Source organism: Papaver somniferum, chromosome 11, assembly GCF_003573695.1.
Source record: "Papaver somniferum cultivar HN1 chromosome 11, ASM357369v1, whole genome shotgun sequence".
NCBI classification, from domain to species: Eukaryota; Viridiplantae; Streptophyta; class Magnoliopsida; order Ranunculales; family Papaveraceae; genus Papaver; species Papaver somniferum.
This window is the reverse complement of record NC_039368.1, coordinates 133,273,636-133,290,219: the sequence shown is the minus strand read 5'-3', so window position 1 is coordinate 133,290,219 and position 16,584 is coordinate 133,273,636. Positions and strand designations below refer to the sequence as shown.

The 16,584-nt window shown below is 38.3% G+C and overlaps 1 protein-coding gene across 1 annotated transcript; it reads left to right on the top strand.

Moving 5' to 3' along the window:
- The first annotated feature begins 14,384 nt into the window (after positions 1-14,384).
- LOC113325207 lies at positions 14,385-15,090 on the top strand. The gene is made up of 3 exons (XM_026573419.1): positions 14,385-14,595; positions 14,704-14,977; positions 15,084-15,090. The coding sequence occupies exons 1-3, from the start codon at positions 14,385-14,387 to the stop codon at positions 15,088-15,090; spliced, it is 492 nt and encodes a 163-aa protein (XP_026429204.1).
- The last annotated feature ends 1,494 nt before the right edge of the window (positions 15,091-16,584 follow it).

Genomic DNA, 16,584 nt, shown 5'->3' with positions numbered 1-16,584 from the left:
CCACAGAACCACCTACAACTACCCATCACCACCATCATCGCCACCAACTCACTGCCACCACCATTCCTTCTCGATTCATCATACAACCAATACCCATCACCACTATCATCCACCCTATCATCTATTTAAGCTATTTCAACAACTCCACCATCCTCTTCACTGTGAGGATTGGATTTGGTGAATTAGATTGATTGATGAAACAATTGGAAGCGTGGAGAGCATGAGAAGAGTCAGAGGAAGAATGGGTCGTCACCCATGGAAGGAATTATGCCATGAAATTAGGTAATTGACAAAACCTAATTTCACTGACTTAGGAAAAATTTGGGAAAAAAGCCAATATTGTGTAAGAAGTATAAATTGATGTTTTGGAGAGCATGAGAAGAACACTATTTTACCTCTCTGGACTAGCCAGTAGAGAAATTGCAACAAAATTTTACTGCACTTCAAATTGCAATTCTTATCAGTGAACAAGTAGAATTTGGCTTATGTGTTTTGTTATTTCAAGTGTTAATTATGCTTGAATGTTTATATATGTTGAATGTGATAAATTTAAACATGGTTAGCATGAGCTAATCATCTTCAGGCCAAGGCTCAGTGAAGCCTTGTGCACTGTCAAGTATGTTGGAATGAGTTAGTTGCTTCCTGTTGCTGTTTTGTGAGTGTGCATTTGAGAGACACCAATGCTTGTAGAGCCTGTGATTGGCTGTACTGTCAAAAGACAGCCAATGCTAGGGGTAGCCTAGCAAGCAAGTTGGTATTCACTCATTTCTAGTTGTGTGCTTAGGAAAGAACTTAACTTAAACCATGTTACTTGATTAGGATGCAAGGTGGATCATATGCTTTGGCTTGCCCATTACTTATCTTTCAATCAATCTTATTTTCAATCTTGTATGCTCATTTCACATGTTACTTTCCCTGTTTTTCAGTTTCTTGCATTTTATAACTGTTTTGCACTGAGGTCAGTGCACTAAGCATAACCCTGCCCCTTGCCCTTGGCTGCCAAGCCTTGGTTGTTTATTGCCTTTTCTTGAACTGCTCCTTTGTTTCCTTACCCTGCTTTTTTTGTTCTTGCTTACCTTTCTTTGCTTTGGTCCTTAACCTGCTACTCTTTTGCTCTACTTCATGCTCTTGTTTATTTGCCTGCAACCCTGCCTGCCCTTAGCTTATTACACATTTTAGTTAGGAAAACTTCTCATAAGCTCCTCTCCCTGTGGACAAACCCCTACTCATCACTATATTGTAAATTTTGACCTTGTATACTTGCAAGTGTTTTGTGTGCAATCTAATCTTCACACCAATTCATTGATTGAGGACGAATTTGGACTGTTTTTAAATTCCTAGTAAAGGGCAAGGCCTGGCCAATACAAGATAAGGGTTTGGATTTCATCATCGTTCCCTTCTTGACCTCCTTAGGAAAACGAAACCAAACGCGAACCTAAGCCTAAAATTTTGACTAGAAAGAGATCGATAGGGTAACGAGCTTAATAGGAAACTCGTTCGAAAAATATTGGTTGCTCTTTAAGCACACTTCAAAGTTCATGATGGTTCTGTGAGTTGAATGCGTGGATGCGCCGCCTTCTAATGCGGTGAGGCCTTGGGTATCAAATCTCTACTAAGCTTCCCTCGCCTATATTCAACTTACTTTGACTCGGATTGATTCCAGAGGGGTTTGCTCAAATTGCAACGAATTCCCTTTTGAAAGATAGAATCTGGTCTAGAAACAATCTAAGTGGAGCCATCATTCTTTTTGTTTGCTAGATTTTATAGGTTTAATTTGGTCGAGTCAGCCTTGTTTGTGATTGTGTAGAATTCCCTTGCAATTAAGAATGTCGAGCTGGTATGATAGAAGCCAATACAATGAATATCGACCTGAATTTGAATATGGACATCATCAGTTTTATTACCATGGTGGGAATAGTGGTTGGGAACGCCAAACTTTTCAAGGTTATGGTTCATACCATGGTGAGCCCAATCACTATCCTCACAACCATCAGTCATACGAGAAAAATTCTGCTAATTCCTCTTTACTTGAGTCGACACGTAAATTAGCTGAGGCAGCACGTAAGTTCGCTGAAATGAGTAACTTAGTTATGGACGAAAATAATGCAATGAGTGAACTTTCTTTACCTGATTTCCTAGATTACGTCAGGAATTCATGTGAGTCGTCCCAAAAGCTTTTGTTAGAGACCCAGAATAGAAAACTTCTCTAAAAGATCTAAATTTCCAAAATAGTGTTTCCAATTTTACCCTTGATGTAAATAGTGAATATTTGCCTAATTTAGAGGACGAGGTTAGAATAAAAGACACTACTTATTTAGATAAGGTTCAATCATCTTCGTACTATGATGATGAGGATAGCAGTAATGAAGAATCTGAAATATGTAAGCATAGTGATCAGGAGTCTAGTAATCCAATTGAGTTGTATAGTGATTATATTATTTCTAGTTCAAATCCAAATAATTTTTATGATTATTCACCTATTCAAAAGGACGGGGATTTGATTAGGGATACCACCGTTTTAGACGATGTAGTTTTTCCTTTTGATTACGAAGCCGATAGTGGTTTAGAGGAACGGGTTCATTTCGAAAGTACTGTTTTAGAGTCTAGCGACTTAGAAACAATAGTCTTGGAAGAAGAAGATAGACCCGTAGAGATGAGTAAAGATGCACTACCTGATAATAACTTAGAAGAATCTCTTGAATATTTTAAGGACTCTGAAGATACGGAAATTCAAGAAATAATTAGAGGTCTATCTAGAGACACTGAAAACTCTAAGTTTGGGGGTGATTATCACTTCCCTAGTGCCTTACCTTTAACTCTCAGAAAGTCCCCACACTTAGGACTTGATATCTCTGCCTCGACAGTTTTACAAGATTACCTTCATACTCGTTTTCCTGAACCTAATGATGTCCAGGAAGAAGTTCAGTCGTTAGAAACCCATCCTCTGACTGATGTGGTTTTCCCAGGCTATGATCCCCAGATTGACTTTGTTTTCCCACGAAATAGTTTTCTTCCAACTGTGGGAACGTTTATATTCCAAATGTGTCGAATATTAAGTTGTGAGACTAAACCTAAATTCTTTAGGAAATTAGAATCGACACATTTGCTTAAGAATGACCACTACCCTCATTTTGGTCAATTATGTAAGTCAAATCTTATTGACTTAGAGGATCCTCAGTTATTTAGGTTATTATTGTGCGCTTCTAAGATCATATTTGAGTTTTTCCAGACTTTAGGACCTAATGATTCGGATCCCACCTATGAAGAAACGCAGCCAATGAAAATTTTCTATTTAGATCCTTTCATAAAACCTGAACCCGAACCACAATTAGATATAAATTTATTAATCAGGAAACTAAGTAAGGGCATGCTAGTCTTGTTCACTTTCTTGATTCATTGCAGTTTCCTTTGGTTAGCTCTATTTAGTTTTGAAGATCCACAGTTATTTCGACTGTTATTTTATGGTTCGAGTCAACTAATCCTTTCCTAAGTCTGGCTGAAGACTTTAAACTTAGCACTTCTTGGGAGGTATCCCATGCTCATGCAACACGGTAATATCTTTCCTTAACTCTTTCGCTTCAAATGGTAATAGTTTCTCCTTGTTCATGCTTTTAGTTTCATCTTTAGAACATTGAGGACAATGTTATATTTAAGTTTGGGGGTATGGGAGAAACCTTTTAGTTGCACTTTTGAAACTTCTAACGTCACATGGTATTCGGTTAGCTAAGTTTACATACTGTTTCTCACCGAAAAGATAGAAATTGGAATGCTAGGGATAACAACTTATTGAGACATTAGAGAAAAAGACATTGAGATCTTTGAAATTCAGGAGAGAACTTGTTCCTTTTAGAGGGTAACCGTGATGGACCTAACCATCCATGATGGAAAGGAAAGTAGGTCAGGAAATGCCAGAAAGACAAAGCAACCTCACAATGTAATCATAGTTATTGGATTACGACTCTCTCTTAGTAGAAACTTATCATCATCAACAGACAGAGCGACATCAAAATCTATGAAGAAAGTTGAAGACGTTTAAGGTTTAAAAGCAACAATAGAAAAGAATAATTCAAAAATCAAAGTTGAAGACTTAGTTACAAGAAGTTATAAGAGAAAATGATATAAGTTGTTGGAATTCATGATACCAAGACATCACAAGTTGCGAAGATCCAATTTCTAAAGTCCTTCTCTCATGGCCATGTAAATTTTTGTCTTGTAATTTTTTTGTTTTCAAAAAAAAAAATAAAAAAAAATGAAACATCATTACGTTCTTTTTGTTCAATAAGGCCATAGGGAGGAAGAAATTTATAAGTCAAGCAATAAATCGAAGAGAAGAGTTAATTGTTAAGGTTCTATGAGGTTCGAGAGTTTATCATCAACAGTTGAAGACCGAAGAAGGCGTTGTTTCTACTGAGCACTGTGAGAGAGTCGAAGAAAGATGCATTTTGGTTGCTTTGTTAGTCTGCTTTCAATCTGGCACAAGATCTTTCTAGCACTGGTTTAACTCATCACACGTAATTAGTCCAGCCATGTAGCAGATGTCCCTCTCATTTTTATCTCTCTCCTAATCTTATCCATCTGTAAAGCAGCGGAAGCATCTTACAATGTTTATCTAGTCGTGTAGCAGATATCTCTTTATCTAGCAGTCGTGTGGATGTGTCTCCCCTTTTCTTCAGTTAGCTTTAGAGCTGACACCTTTAATTTCTCTGGCATTCTAGTTACTTGGAGATAGGTTGAGAATATTTATGTCCTCATAGCTCTTTGGATACTTGTGACCAATTAGGAGTAAAGGTTTTGTGGGTACACCTCTGGTAAACCCTCCGGAGACAACACTCCGCCGCTAGGGCCACCTAGCGGTTTAACGGCCTGCTGCAGATGCTAAGTGTAGTCTTTTTATCTTTTCAAAAATAAATTTTGCTCGAGGACTAGCAAATAATAAGTTTGGGGGTATTTGATAGACACATTTTTGTGTTTAGTTTGATCTCAATACTATATATTGTTGGCACTCGAGTTTGTACTAATTTTGGTGTTTTATGTGTTTGTAGGCACCTTTGGAAAATAAACATTTTTTGGAAAATTCGTCTCAAAAAGTTGGTAAAAGCCCCGGAGGACACGTGTTATTCGGACTCTCACCGTTGATAAGGGGCACCTCAATTACTAAGGGGCACCCCAGGTCACCCCAAAAGGCATCTGCTATTCGCACCCCAGTACAGGATTAGGGGGAGGTCATCTTCTCCATTTGAATTTTGTTTTTGGCGGGAAAATGGAGAACACTTCTGCAGATTTTTGATCGAATTGTTGAACATGTTCTAGGGAGATTCAATGGCTGATTTTTGGTATATAGTTATGATATGGCCTATTAAACACATTGTGGGCGTTTGGTTCGACCAGAATTGGCTAGAATCAGCTAAACAATTCACGGGTTGAAAACAGGGCAGTTCGTGTATATCACGGGTTTCACGTGATTTGGAGAAGATTCAACGTGTTTTGTGCATGCATGGAAGACCCTCACAGCCTGTTGGAGCGTGAAGCCTAGTTAGCAATTCGGGATTCGGCGAACGTACGGAACGGCAAACGTACGAGTATTATCCGGTTTTGTAAAATTCAGATTCGGTCCAAAATTCGGTCAACGGGACGTGATTCGTCAGTAATTCGGAACGGCATACGTACGTGTATAATTCGATTTATAAATGTGAGTTCGGCTCTGAAAATTCGGTATCTATATATAAAAAATAATTTGTATTTATAAGGTCATAGACCAATTTTTATGCATATGTGTGAGTTATTTAAAGAAAAAACAAACTTAATATGATGATATTAATAATATATACAACATTAGTTATCCAAGAGAACGTCGTATGGTGGTTTAGATGCTTGGTTAGTGAGTTTGAGATATCTATCACCTTCACCTTCAAATCTCTTCAGTCGTTTTTGTTTCATAAAAATTACAACACGTCTAATATACGGTCGTGTACGCTCGGGAGGCAGTAAAGCCCAAAAAGTGGAGTCTTTGAAAAGTAAAAGCTAAAGAATTTATGGCGAATTAAGCGGACGTATCATTCGGGATACGTAAAATTCGTGAACGATTCGCGAATAATCCGGGAATGCCACATAATACGCGACTTGGGTTCGGAGTTGCAAACGTACGCGAATAAGACGGTAAAATTCGAGATACGGAAAAATTCGTGAATGATTCGCGAACTTACTAACTAGGGCGTGAAGGAGTTAAATATGGTAATTTGGAGGCTTGAAAACGCGTGAGAAGATGAAACAGGAAAGAAAACATTCCCATAAATATTTTATTTACTGCTGAGTTAAGGAGAATTATATGGAGTGAATGAGCGAGATTCGATGGGTCTGTTGGGGTTGAGTAGAGAGGGTGTCGAGAGTCTGGGGGGCTGAGGAAAGCCATAGAATAAGAAATTCGAGTTTTCCCAAACTCAGTTTCTGTTGCTGCTGCTGATGATGAACATGAAGAACACGAAGAACGGACCTGCACCAGCAGTCGTTTTTATACAGGAGTAACGACTCACACCTGTGGGTCGTACATCAGGCAGACTTATTTGCTACAGCGTTTGCGACACAGCTGCAGCAGTCTTATTTTGTCACTGAGGGTCGTAGTTCTCTGGTTTGTAACAAATATAATTGTTACAAACCCGGTTTTATTGTATTTCTCATATTCTCATCATTTGTAAACCATTTTTGAGCATCAATGAAATATTTTGAGAGGTTTTCCAACATGATGAGCGGCTAATTCCCTCGTAACCAAGGAAATGGAGGAATATATTCACGCAACATAAATGGGTAACTATTTCATTTAATTATATAATTCACCTAATCGCTGCTTTTGCAGAGTTTTAAATTATTTGAATGATTGTCTTAATTATTTGTTATTCAGTTTTATAGGTTATGTTTGGTTTAATCTCTTGATAATCTATGCTTAAGGTTTACAAATAATGTTTGAGAATATGTATGATTGATAGTGAATTAAAGATAAAAGAGGACTTAAGAATTGAATAGAGTTTTGAAATATTTATCATTCAATTTTGCATAATAGTGGAATCTAGTGTATTGGTTACCTCTCGCACCCATTGTTAATATTTTTGTATATATAATTTTATCGAATCTTTAAATTTAATCTTCACAAGTCCGAGAGTTTGAACCTCATTACTACAATCACAATCAAAATTTTTAAATCATAAGCCAATGGCGGTCTTCCTAAGGATCCAAATCCCAATGTTGACCCTAATGCTGAGGTTGATGTTGAAATATCCACACCAGAGCAAAACATGTCTCAAAATGATGTTAAGCTTTTCTTCTTCTTCGATATTTTGTGCGTCTGGATATTCTCTAACTTTGAATGTATCTGTTTATCTTTGAAGTGTGGATTCTATTTATCTGTTTCTGACTGCACATTAAAGAAGCACATTTCTAGTTCTATACAGTTATTTTTAACAAGGCGAATAATACGTCCCTTATATTATTCCCATACTTTCCTTTATTATTCACCTTTGGATAAATACTCTTGTCTTCTCAACGTGCGGTTATATCTGTGCGTCATTTAACTTTTAATTGTGTGTTGTTTTTCTTTCTTGCGTTGTGCGTTATTTTCGAATTTCTCCCCTGCAAAATAATAATCGTTATATTTAAAGTAAACTTAGGGTCTAATATTCAGGTCTTATTGAGCCTCCCTAAGTAGAGGTCTTATCAGCCTTCCTCTTATCTTCGCCCTAGGGTATTTACGGTTGTGCGGAAAAATCGCAGGCGGTCATTACCCTTTCAAGTAATAAGTCATTGATTTTGCCTTATCATTTTTCGTATTTTTGCCTCTGCAGGATGTATTGGTGCGTCAATACAACAAGCCTTATTACTCTCGTGAGTAAAAGTCTCGTGATGTTGACGTCTTTGACACAATTCAGCTCCCTAATGGAGAGTGTCATCCCTATATTCCCCCTGATTGCCCCTTCAAGGAAGCTTACCCCTACCGAGTTAGGGTAGGATATTCCTATCTAGTGATGCCAACAATCAGTTGTGTTCGTGGCCTCTTATCCCTCCGCCGATATGGTTTATGGTTACGAGACAACACCCTAATTGGGATTTTTGAGGACCGAGTGTATCATAGTCAGGACTTGCCAAGAATGGCCAGGTACGCTCCAGAAGCCCCAGGCACTCTTGACTCAACCGTGTACCCTAGCGGCCTAATCGAGTTTCAACACTCCTTAGGAGAGAGTTTCGTACCTTAGTCTTTCGAGTAAGGCGTCTTTTCTGGATAGGCTTTCATTTCGCCCCCAATATCCATGACTCAGGTTCCAGTGTCGGTGTAGCATTCTCCTGAGCCATGATAACTAGGTTTTCCCCAATTATGACACGCGTTAGGTCTTATTGTTTCCTCTTGATGTTATGCGAACTAGGGTGCACGCCACAATTGGATGCCTAGCCTCCCTAGTTAGAGATTTAAACTTCTATTGGTTTCTATTAAGGTCTTATTATAAGGTCTTATTTTTGCCTCTTTCTTCTACTTTTATCTTTTATGACATATTTAATATATGTAAAAGAAATTTTTTTCATTTCCATTTATGACATATAGTTTTTCATTTAATAACTACTTCCTTCAACCTTTGCTCTTCATTTCGCGTAAGAAATATTTTCTTCAGATGTATGATGACCTTCGCATGACCTATGAGTAGTACTTCTTCAGGTATATTCTATTCCATGGGTGTTCAATCTTGCGTCCCGTGTTTCTCCCCTCACTATACATTAGTTTATATGTTTTATTTCCAATAACCCTTTTGATTATATACGGTCCATCCCATGTCTTCTCTAATTTTCCGTCTCCTCCTTTTTGATAGGGCGGTATTTCTCTCAATACTTGCTCTCCTGGTTGGAATTCTCTTTCTTTGACGCGCTTGTTATATTCTCGGGCTAGTCTTTTGTGATAATTCTCCATGTTTTGTAGAGCAATTTCTCTATTTTCTTCTAAGTCATCGAGCTTTGCTAAGATCAAGTCTTTGTTTAGGTTCTTCTCCCATGATTCCTTCTTTGTGGTGGGTATGATGACTTCATTTGGCAGCACTGCTTCTACTCCGTATGTTAGACAGAAGGGTGACATTCCTGTAGGTTCTCTCCGCGTTGTTCTATACGCCCATACTGCTTTATGTACTTGTTCGCACCAGCCTTTGTTGTGCCCTTCCAGCTTCTTCTTCAATATATCCGCAATTTTTTTATTAGTTGCCTCAGACTGCCCATTACTCTGCGGATATAAAGGATTTGACTTTCCACTTTGAATCTTGAATGCGTTAAGTAGCATCTCTATGTTTTCGCCCTCAAATTGCTTTCCATTATCAGAGACTATTTGCACAGGAATTCCAAATATGCAAATGATATTTTCAAATATGAAGGTGAGTACATCTCGATCTCGGATATGTTGGACTGCTTTCACCTCCACCCACTTTGTAAAGTAGTTTGTTGCGACGATTAAGTATATATCTCCTCTGACCCGTTCCTAGTATAAATGGACCTACAATATCTAGACCACATTTTGCAAAAGGCCACACGCTTGTTGATGAGTTTAGCGCCGCTCCTGGTGCATGTATCCTTTTCCCGTGTCGTTGGCATTTTTCACACCACCTGGATACCTCTTTTGCGTCTTCATGCATGTAGGGCCAGTAATATCCATGCATCTTTGTTTTGTGAGCTAAGGATCTTCCCCCGCTATGGTTCTCTGCGTCTCCATAGTGTATCGCCTTTAGAATTTCCATGCCTTCTTTCCGCGTTAAACATCTAAGTCATGGTCCAAGGAAGGATTTTCGATAAAGTACGCCCTCTCTTAATTCCTAATTGGTCGCCCGACTCTTTAACTTGTGCGCCTCTAATCCGTGTCTTGGGACCTCACCTTTCTCTAGGTATAAATGAAGTTGGGTTCTCCAGTCTTCCTCCTTATCTAGTTTCCTTTCTTCTACATTTTCCACTATCATAACGCCTGCATTTTCTTCTTTTTTAACTGATGGAAAACGAAGTGTCTCTATCTTTATATCCCTTACGGTGGGATCCACTAACATAGAGGAAATGAATGCAAATGCGTCTGCGAATCGATTATCTTTCCTGCATATGTGCCTCCAATTTATGTTTTTTATTTTTGCTGAGAGTTCTGCGACTAGTTGCTTGTATTTTTGTAGAGATGTCTCACTTGTGTTGTATATCCCTTGTATTTGGCGTATTACTAGTTGTGAATCACTACTTATCTTAACATCTTCTAACTTCTTTCAATTTCCAATCGTAACGCATGCACCACTGCTTCATATTCTGTTTTGTTATTTGTAGATAGATGCGAACTCCAACCTAAATGAGTATGCCATTCTTGCTCCTTTTGGTGAAATGAATACTATTCCAATTCCGTTTCCTTCTCCATTTGATGATCCATCTACTAAGACTTCCCATCTTGTTGGGTTTCGTTCTGTTAATAGATCTTTTGGGTTTCCTTGCTCTTCATCTATGTCCATCATTTCTTCTACATTTTCGTCTTCTTCTAACGAAAATTCTGCCAAGAAGTCTGCAATAACTTGTGATTTTGATGAAGATGATATTTCGTATTTGACTCCAAATTGTCCTACTTGTGCGTTCCCTCTTTCTATTCTTCCTGACCTTTTCGAATTCTTCATTACAGATTCGATTGGCACTTTCGTTAGTACTTTAATTTTGTGAGCTTGAAAGTAAATACGTAGCTTTTGTGTTGCATAGAAAAGTGCAAGGATTAACTTCTCGATCTTTGTGTGATTTTTTCCGCGGAGTTGTAAGTTTTGCTTATGTAGTATATTGGCTTTTCAACTCCTTCATCCAAGCGGAGCAATACGACACTTAACGCATGCAGTGTTGATGCTAAATGTATTAATAGTTCTTCTCCTGGCTCCGCTTTCTGCAAAATAGATAAATTCATTAAATAGTCCTTAATGCTTTTTAGTGCTTTCTCACATTCAGCCATCCATTCGAATTTGGCTCCCTTCTTCAAGATGTTGAAAAAATGCTTGCATTTGCCTGATGAGCGTGAAATGAACCGCCCTAATGAGGCTAGTAGTCCATTCAATTTCTGCACGTCTTTTACTGTTGTTGGTGACGGCATATCATGAACCGCTTGCACCTTCTTTGGATCTACTTTTATCCCTTCTTTTGATACAATGTAACCCAAAAACTTCCCTGATACTACTCCAAAGATGCATTTTGTTGGGTTTATTTTCATTTTAAACTGTCGCATATGCTCGAAAATTTCCCTCAAGTTGTCAACATGATCTTCCGTCTTTTTACTCTTCACTAGCATATCGTCCACATAGACTTCTAATGTCATATGCACCCATTTCGCGAATAGCTTTTCCACCATTCTTTGGTATGTTGCACCTGCGTTTTTTAAACCAAAAGCCATTCTCGTATAACAATATAATCCTCTGGGTGCAAAGAAAGCTGTGTGTTCCTGATCTTCTTCCGCCAATGGGATTTGATTGTAGCCTGAATATCCATCCATTAGTAACAATCTATCGTTACCTGCTGCTGCTTCCACCATTTGTGGTATATCTGGGAGTGGAAAGTTGTCCTTCGGGCACGCCTTGTTCAAGTCACTAAAGTCGATGCATATTCGTATTCCCTTATTTTATTTTTTGGTACTACCACCATGTTTGTTATCCATTCTGGGTATTTTGCTGGCCTGATTATTCCTGCGTCTAGCATCTTCTGTAACTTTGCTTCTATTTGGGGATGATATGTTGTTGATATCTTCCTTATCCCCTGCTTGAATGGATTTGCATTTTTGTTGATATCTAACCTGTGACATGCAACAGAAGAGTCTATACCTGGCATTTCGTCCATGCTTCATGCGAAAATGTCTTTATATTCCCGCAGAAGGTTGATCGTCTTTTCTTCTTCTTCCTTGCCCATCTTAGTTCCAATTTTCTCTTCTTCTGTCCCAACATTTACGTCTTTTGTCGGCTCTGCTGCAGTGAAATTAGTCTTTGGTTCTCCTAATGGTGATGGTTCTTTTATCTTATGTATTGGTTCACCTTCCTTTTCTGGGATCTCGTTTGCTATTCCTTTTCCTTCCTGTATTCCTATCATGTATATTCTTAGTTCTTCTTCCTTTCTTTATTCTTTTGCCCTTCTCCATCTATCTTTTCGCTTCTTTGCGCGTCCTTCATAATTCTTCACATCTATTCGACCGCAAACTTTCACGCTCCTGGTATCCCCTTTGATTTCACCTATTTTACTTGGTATTGGGAAACGCACTGATGAAGAGTTGAGGCCACACCTTTTATCGCATGCACCCATGGGCGTCCCAGTAGCATATTGTATGGTGACTCCACGTCCACTACGCACAATGTTACCTGCATTTCTATTTCTCCTACAAGTATTCGTATGGTTATCTCACCTTCGGTTTTGTTATTGTCTTATTAAAGCCGTGAATGTTATATGTAGAGCGCGTCAGATCCGCGTCCTTATATCCCATACTTCTGAATGCGCGGTAAAATAAAATGTCTATTGAACTGCCCGTGTCTATCAAGGTTATGTCTATCACCCACTCTTCTAATGTTTTCGCGCTTTCACTCTTTTGTTTTCGCTCTGCAGCTATTGTAACCACCAGTGGATCTGTTCGCCTTAAATTTTCTTCCGGTATATCATCCTCTGCGAGTGTTATCTTCTTCTTTTCCCACTCCTTCAAAGGAGATATCTTTTCTACCATCACGATTTTCCTTCCTTCATAATCGCGCTTGTGTATTTTACCTATGATTCCTGCGTGAAAATCCGCATCATCCATAATCGTTTTTGTTATTGAGTTGCATTGTATACGTATGCTTCCTTCTTTTGTTTTGATAATCCTTACTTCTTTTTCTGTTCATTTTGTACTTTAGCACATGTTTGGCTTTTGTAGTTATTCTCCTTCTGTACATGTCGGATCTATGCCTGGATTTGCCGAGATTGGTTGTTTCTTTCACCCATCTGTAAAGATTCAACAATTTCACCTCTTCTTCTTTCTGCGATTCTTCTACTCCTCCTAGTTGCTATCACGTATTCTTCAAAAAACCAGAAATTTTATTAATAAGAAGTTTTCTTCACTAACAGGTATCTCATCCAAGTATTCTAGCGCCAAAATGTAGTCGCAAGAAATCCTACAACCACACCCAAGTGAAATCTTCAAACTCTATTTAAGTCATTATGGGAAGAACACTAAATCATTGTATTAAAAGACTGATCAAATCTTTCTTTATAATAAGAGACCTCAAAATGATGACATGTCGTCCCCAGAATGATTCTTGGATGTGGTGAGCCCACATCAGCATCAAATTTTCATGTCAGCGACATCTGATTGGCCACCATCTAACAGGTTCCATTTGGCAACCTCAAAGGTCGCTTTCGAAAGATGAGGAAACCCTTGCCATATAAGAAACACAACAAACGTGCCTTTTCACCAGATATGCATTATTATGGGACCCGCCCAGAAAAATTTCTACTCACTATATTGCACAGTAAGAAACACAACAAACGTGACTTTTCACCAAACGCGTTTTATATTGCAGTATAAGAAACACACCAAACGTCTCTCCACATTCAGATTTACAAAACGGTCGCAAACCATCAAATACAATCACATCGTTTTGAATACAACCTCCAACAACCAAAACTTTTACATTCCAAAATTGCAGAAAATGGATGTCGATCATGAATGGAAGGAAGTGATTGAAGAGGCAAGTACTTGGGGATCCACCAAGTCCTTACGTCAAATGTTCATAACCCTGCTACTGTATTGCGAAATAACCGATCCAGCGGAGATGTAGAACCGAAACTGGAGACTACTGTCTGAAGATATTCTGCATGAACAAAATGAGGATGAACAACTCAAATACCTGGTATTATTTGAAATTGAAAAATCAATGAACCTGATCAACAGTTCTCTCAAAGAATTCCCAATGCTTCCTTACCCTATTCAACAGAAAAATGAAAAGACACTCATCCATGAAGAAGTTAACTACAATGAAACACAAATTCGAGGAGAATTCTTGCAGCTTTACAATGGATTGAACATCCACCAAAGAAACGTGTTTAAAGCTAGTAAAAGAGGCAGTCAAAGACCAAAAAGTGGGAGCGTTTTTCGTCGTTGGAAGCAGTGGGACGGGAAAAACATATCTATTCAATCCATTGGCAACCGGATTAAGACCGACATCAAAAAATGTTATACCAGTGGCTTCATCAGGAATCGCGTCACTCTCTTTGTCCGGGGGAGGACAGCGCATTCAATGTTCAAAATACCCCTACAACTTGGTAAAGACTCAGTTTGTGGCATACGAAAGGGAACGTATTTGGTAGAGTTAATGTGCAAGGCAGACCTAATAATATGGGATGAAGCAACGATGGTACATAAACATGCCTTTGAAACACTGGATAGAACATTCAAGGATATGATGAGCAATCCAATCAAGATATTTGGAGGAAAAACTATAGTCCTGGGTGGAGATTTTAGGCAGATCTTACCGACTACTCCCGAAGGAACCAGGAAAATGACTGTTGATGCATCCATTAATAGATCGAAGTTGTGGAGATATTTTCGAATCTTCAGCCTTGGTGAGAATATGCGCATAATTTCGGGAGTTTCATCTGCAACAAAAGAACAATAAATATTTGCTAAATGGGTACTTGATCTTGGAAATGGAAATCTTTCGGCAATTGCAGTTACCCATCTGAAAGACCCAACCTGGATCAAAATACCAGATGAGTACCTCATTGTACCAGATGGGTATTCTGTGAAACAAATTGTGTCCATCATATATTCAGGCATTCTAGACAGATACGGAGATGCAGAGTACTTAAGTGAAAGATGTATATTGGCACCAAACAACGAGACTGTCTATGAAATTAATCACTACATTGTTTCAACTTACCCAGGAGAAACACATCATTTGTTTAGTTCAGATAGCATTACCTCGATGACAGGATCCATTCAACGGTAAGCTGTTCCGTACTCTACCAAATTTCTGAATTCCCTGCAATTTCCAGGATTTCCGGACCACCACTTGCAAATTAAAATTGGGGTTCCTGTAATGCTACTGCAGACAATAAATGAGAGCATGGGTCTCTGCAACGGAACACAATTAGTTGTAAGACAAATTGGTAAAAGGTATATTGAAGGACAGATCATAACAGGGAACCGCGTTGGCTTTCATGTATGCATTCCAAGGATGATATTCTCTCCTACCGGAGCGAACTTACTTTTTGTTTTCAGAAGAAGGCAATTCCCTGTAAAATTATGTTTTGCTATGACAATCAACAAGATCCAAGGTCAAACACTACACCAAGTGGGCATCTATTTGCCAAAACCACGTTTTACTCATGGACAGTTATATATGGCAGTGTCTAGAACGGCATCAAAAGAAGGTTTGAAGATTCTGATAAAAAAAAAGTGATAAACAACCACTAGGTTTTACACAGAATATTGTTTACAAAGAGGTCTTCAATAATTTGCACCCAGGTAACATCTCTTATAATAGACAATTTCATTAGGTAGAATCTATAATATTAACTACAACTTGGAGTTTTATGTAATGCAGGTTTCATACAGGTTGTAGACACTCCAATGAGAACCGCAGAATCCCAGAATCGTGGCCCATCTAAAGTAGCTGAAATCGGAAGTAACAATACCTTGGATGATGAAGGACACCTAAAGAAAAAAAAGACTACTTTTCCATCTACATCCAACTTCTGGAGGGTGTTCTACAGACGATTCTTAGTCGACGTAGATAAATAAGCGGGCATGGACATTCCAACCCAAATAAATGACCATAACGGCAAGCAAGCTATTTAGAATCACACATGAAGGAAGCAAGATTTATTATTAATATTTTTTTCTTGGAAAACATTAAGCCTCTAATCAAGTTTTAAGCTATTATGGTAGTTATATGAATTTTAATATAAGTGCCATTCATTGAATCTCAGGAATGTATATGAATTTAGGTGCATAAGTTTTAACTTAAGCAATCTTTTGTAATACCGAATTTACCAATTATGTTGTAAGCTACAGTGGTTGAGTATTGATGAGACTTTATGGGAAAGTTAGCTTGGTAGACATAAGCTGGCCTAAGAACTTAATCGGGTAGAGAAAGTGTCAAGGGAGTAAGTACAGAACCATACATGTCAAAAAAGAGTCAGGACCTTTCATATATGTCAAAAAAGATTTAAAACTCCTAAATTCTAGGGGATACATACCAACCATCGTATCCCTAAAATATATCCGATCAGACATAACGATTCAAACCTATATATACCCTGGACGAATCCAAAAATACCTTTGCAACCATCTTTTATTCTGCTTTACGTTTGATTCACAAAAGAAAAATCATGGAGTCCTGTGTTATTTCTTACAAACAGTGGAAGTTCGTTTACAAAAGATCTCTATGGTCACACCAGAAGTTTAGCGTTTGAGATTGGGTGGAAGTAAGCATTAACGAAGAAGGGTTTTTCGATTCCCATTACAAAGCAAAGATAATGCAGGTTTTTGAAGAAAACGTTGCAGTGCGATACTGCACTTTATTAACTGATGATGAACAAGGCCTACTT

Coding starts and splice junctions, on each gene's coding strand:
- LOC113325207 (XM_026573419.1), top strand. CDS start 14,385: ATGGTACATAAACATGCCTTTGAAACACTGGATAGAACATTCAAGGAT. Junction 14,596..14,703: donor TTTTCGAATCTTCAGCCTTG/GTGAGAATATGC, acceptor CGGCAATTGCAG/TTACCCATCTGAAAGACCCA.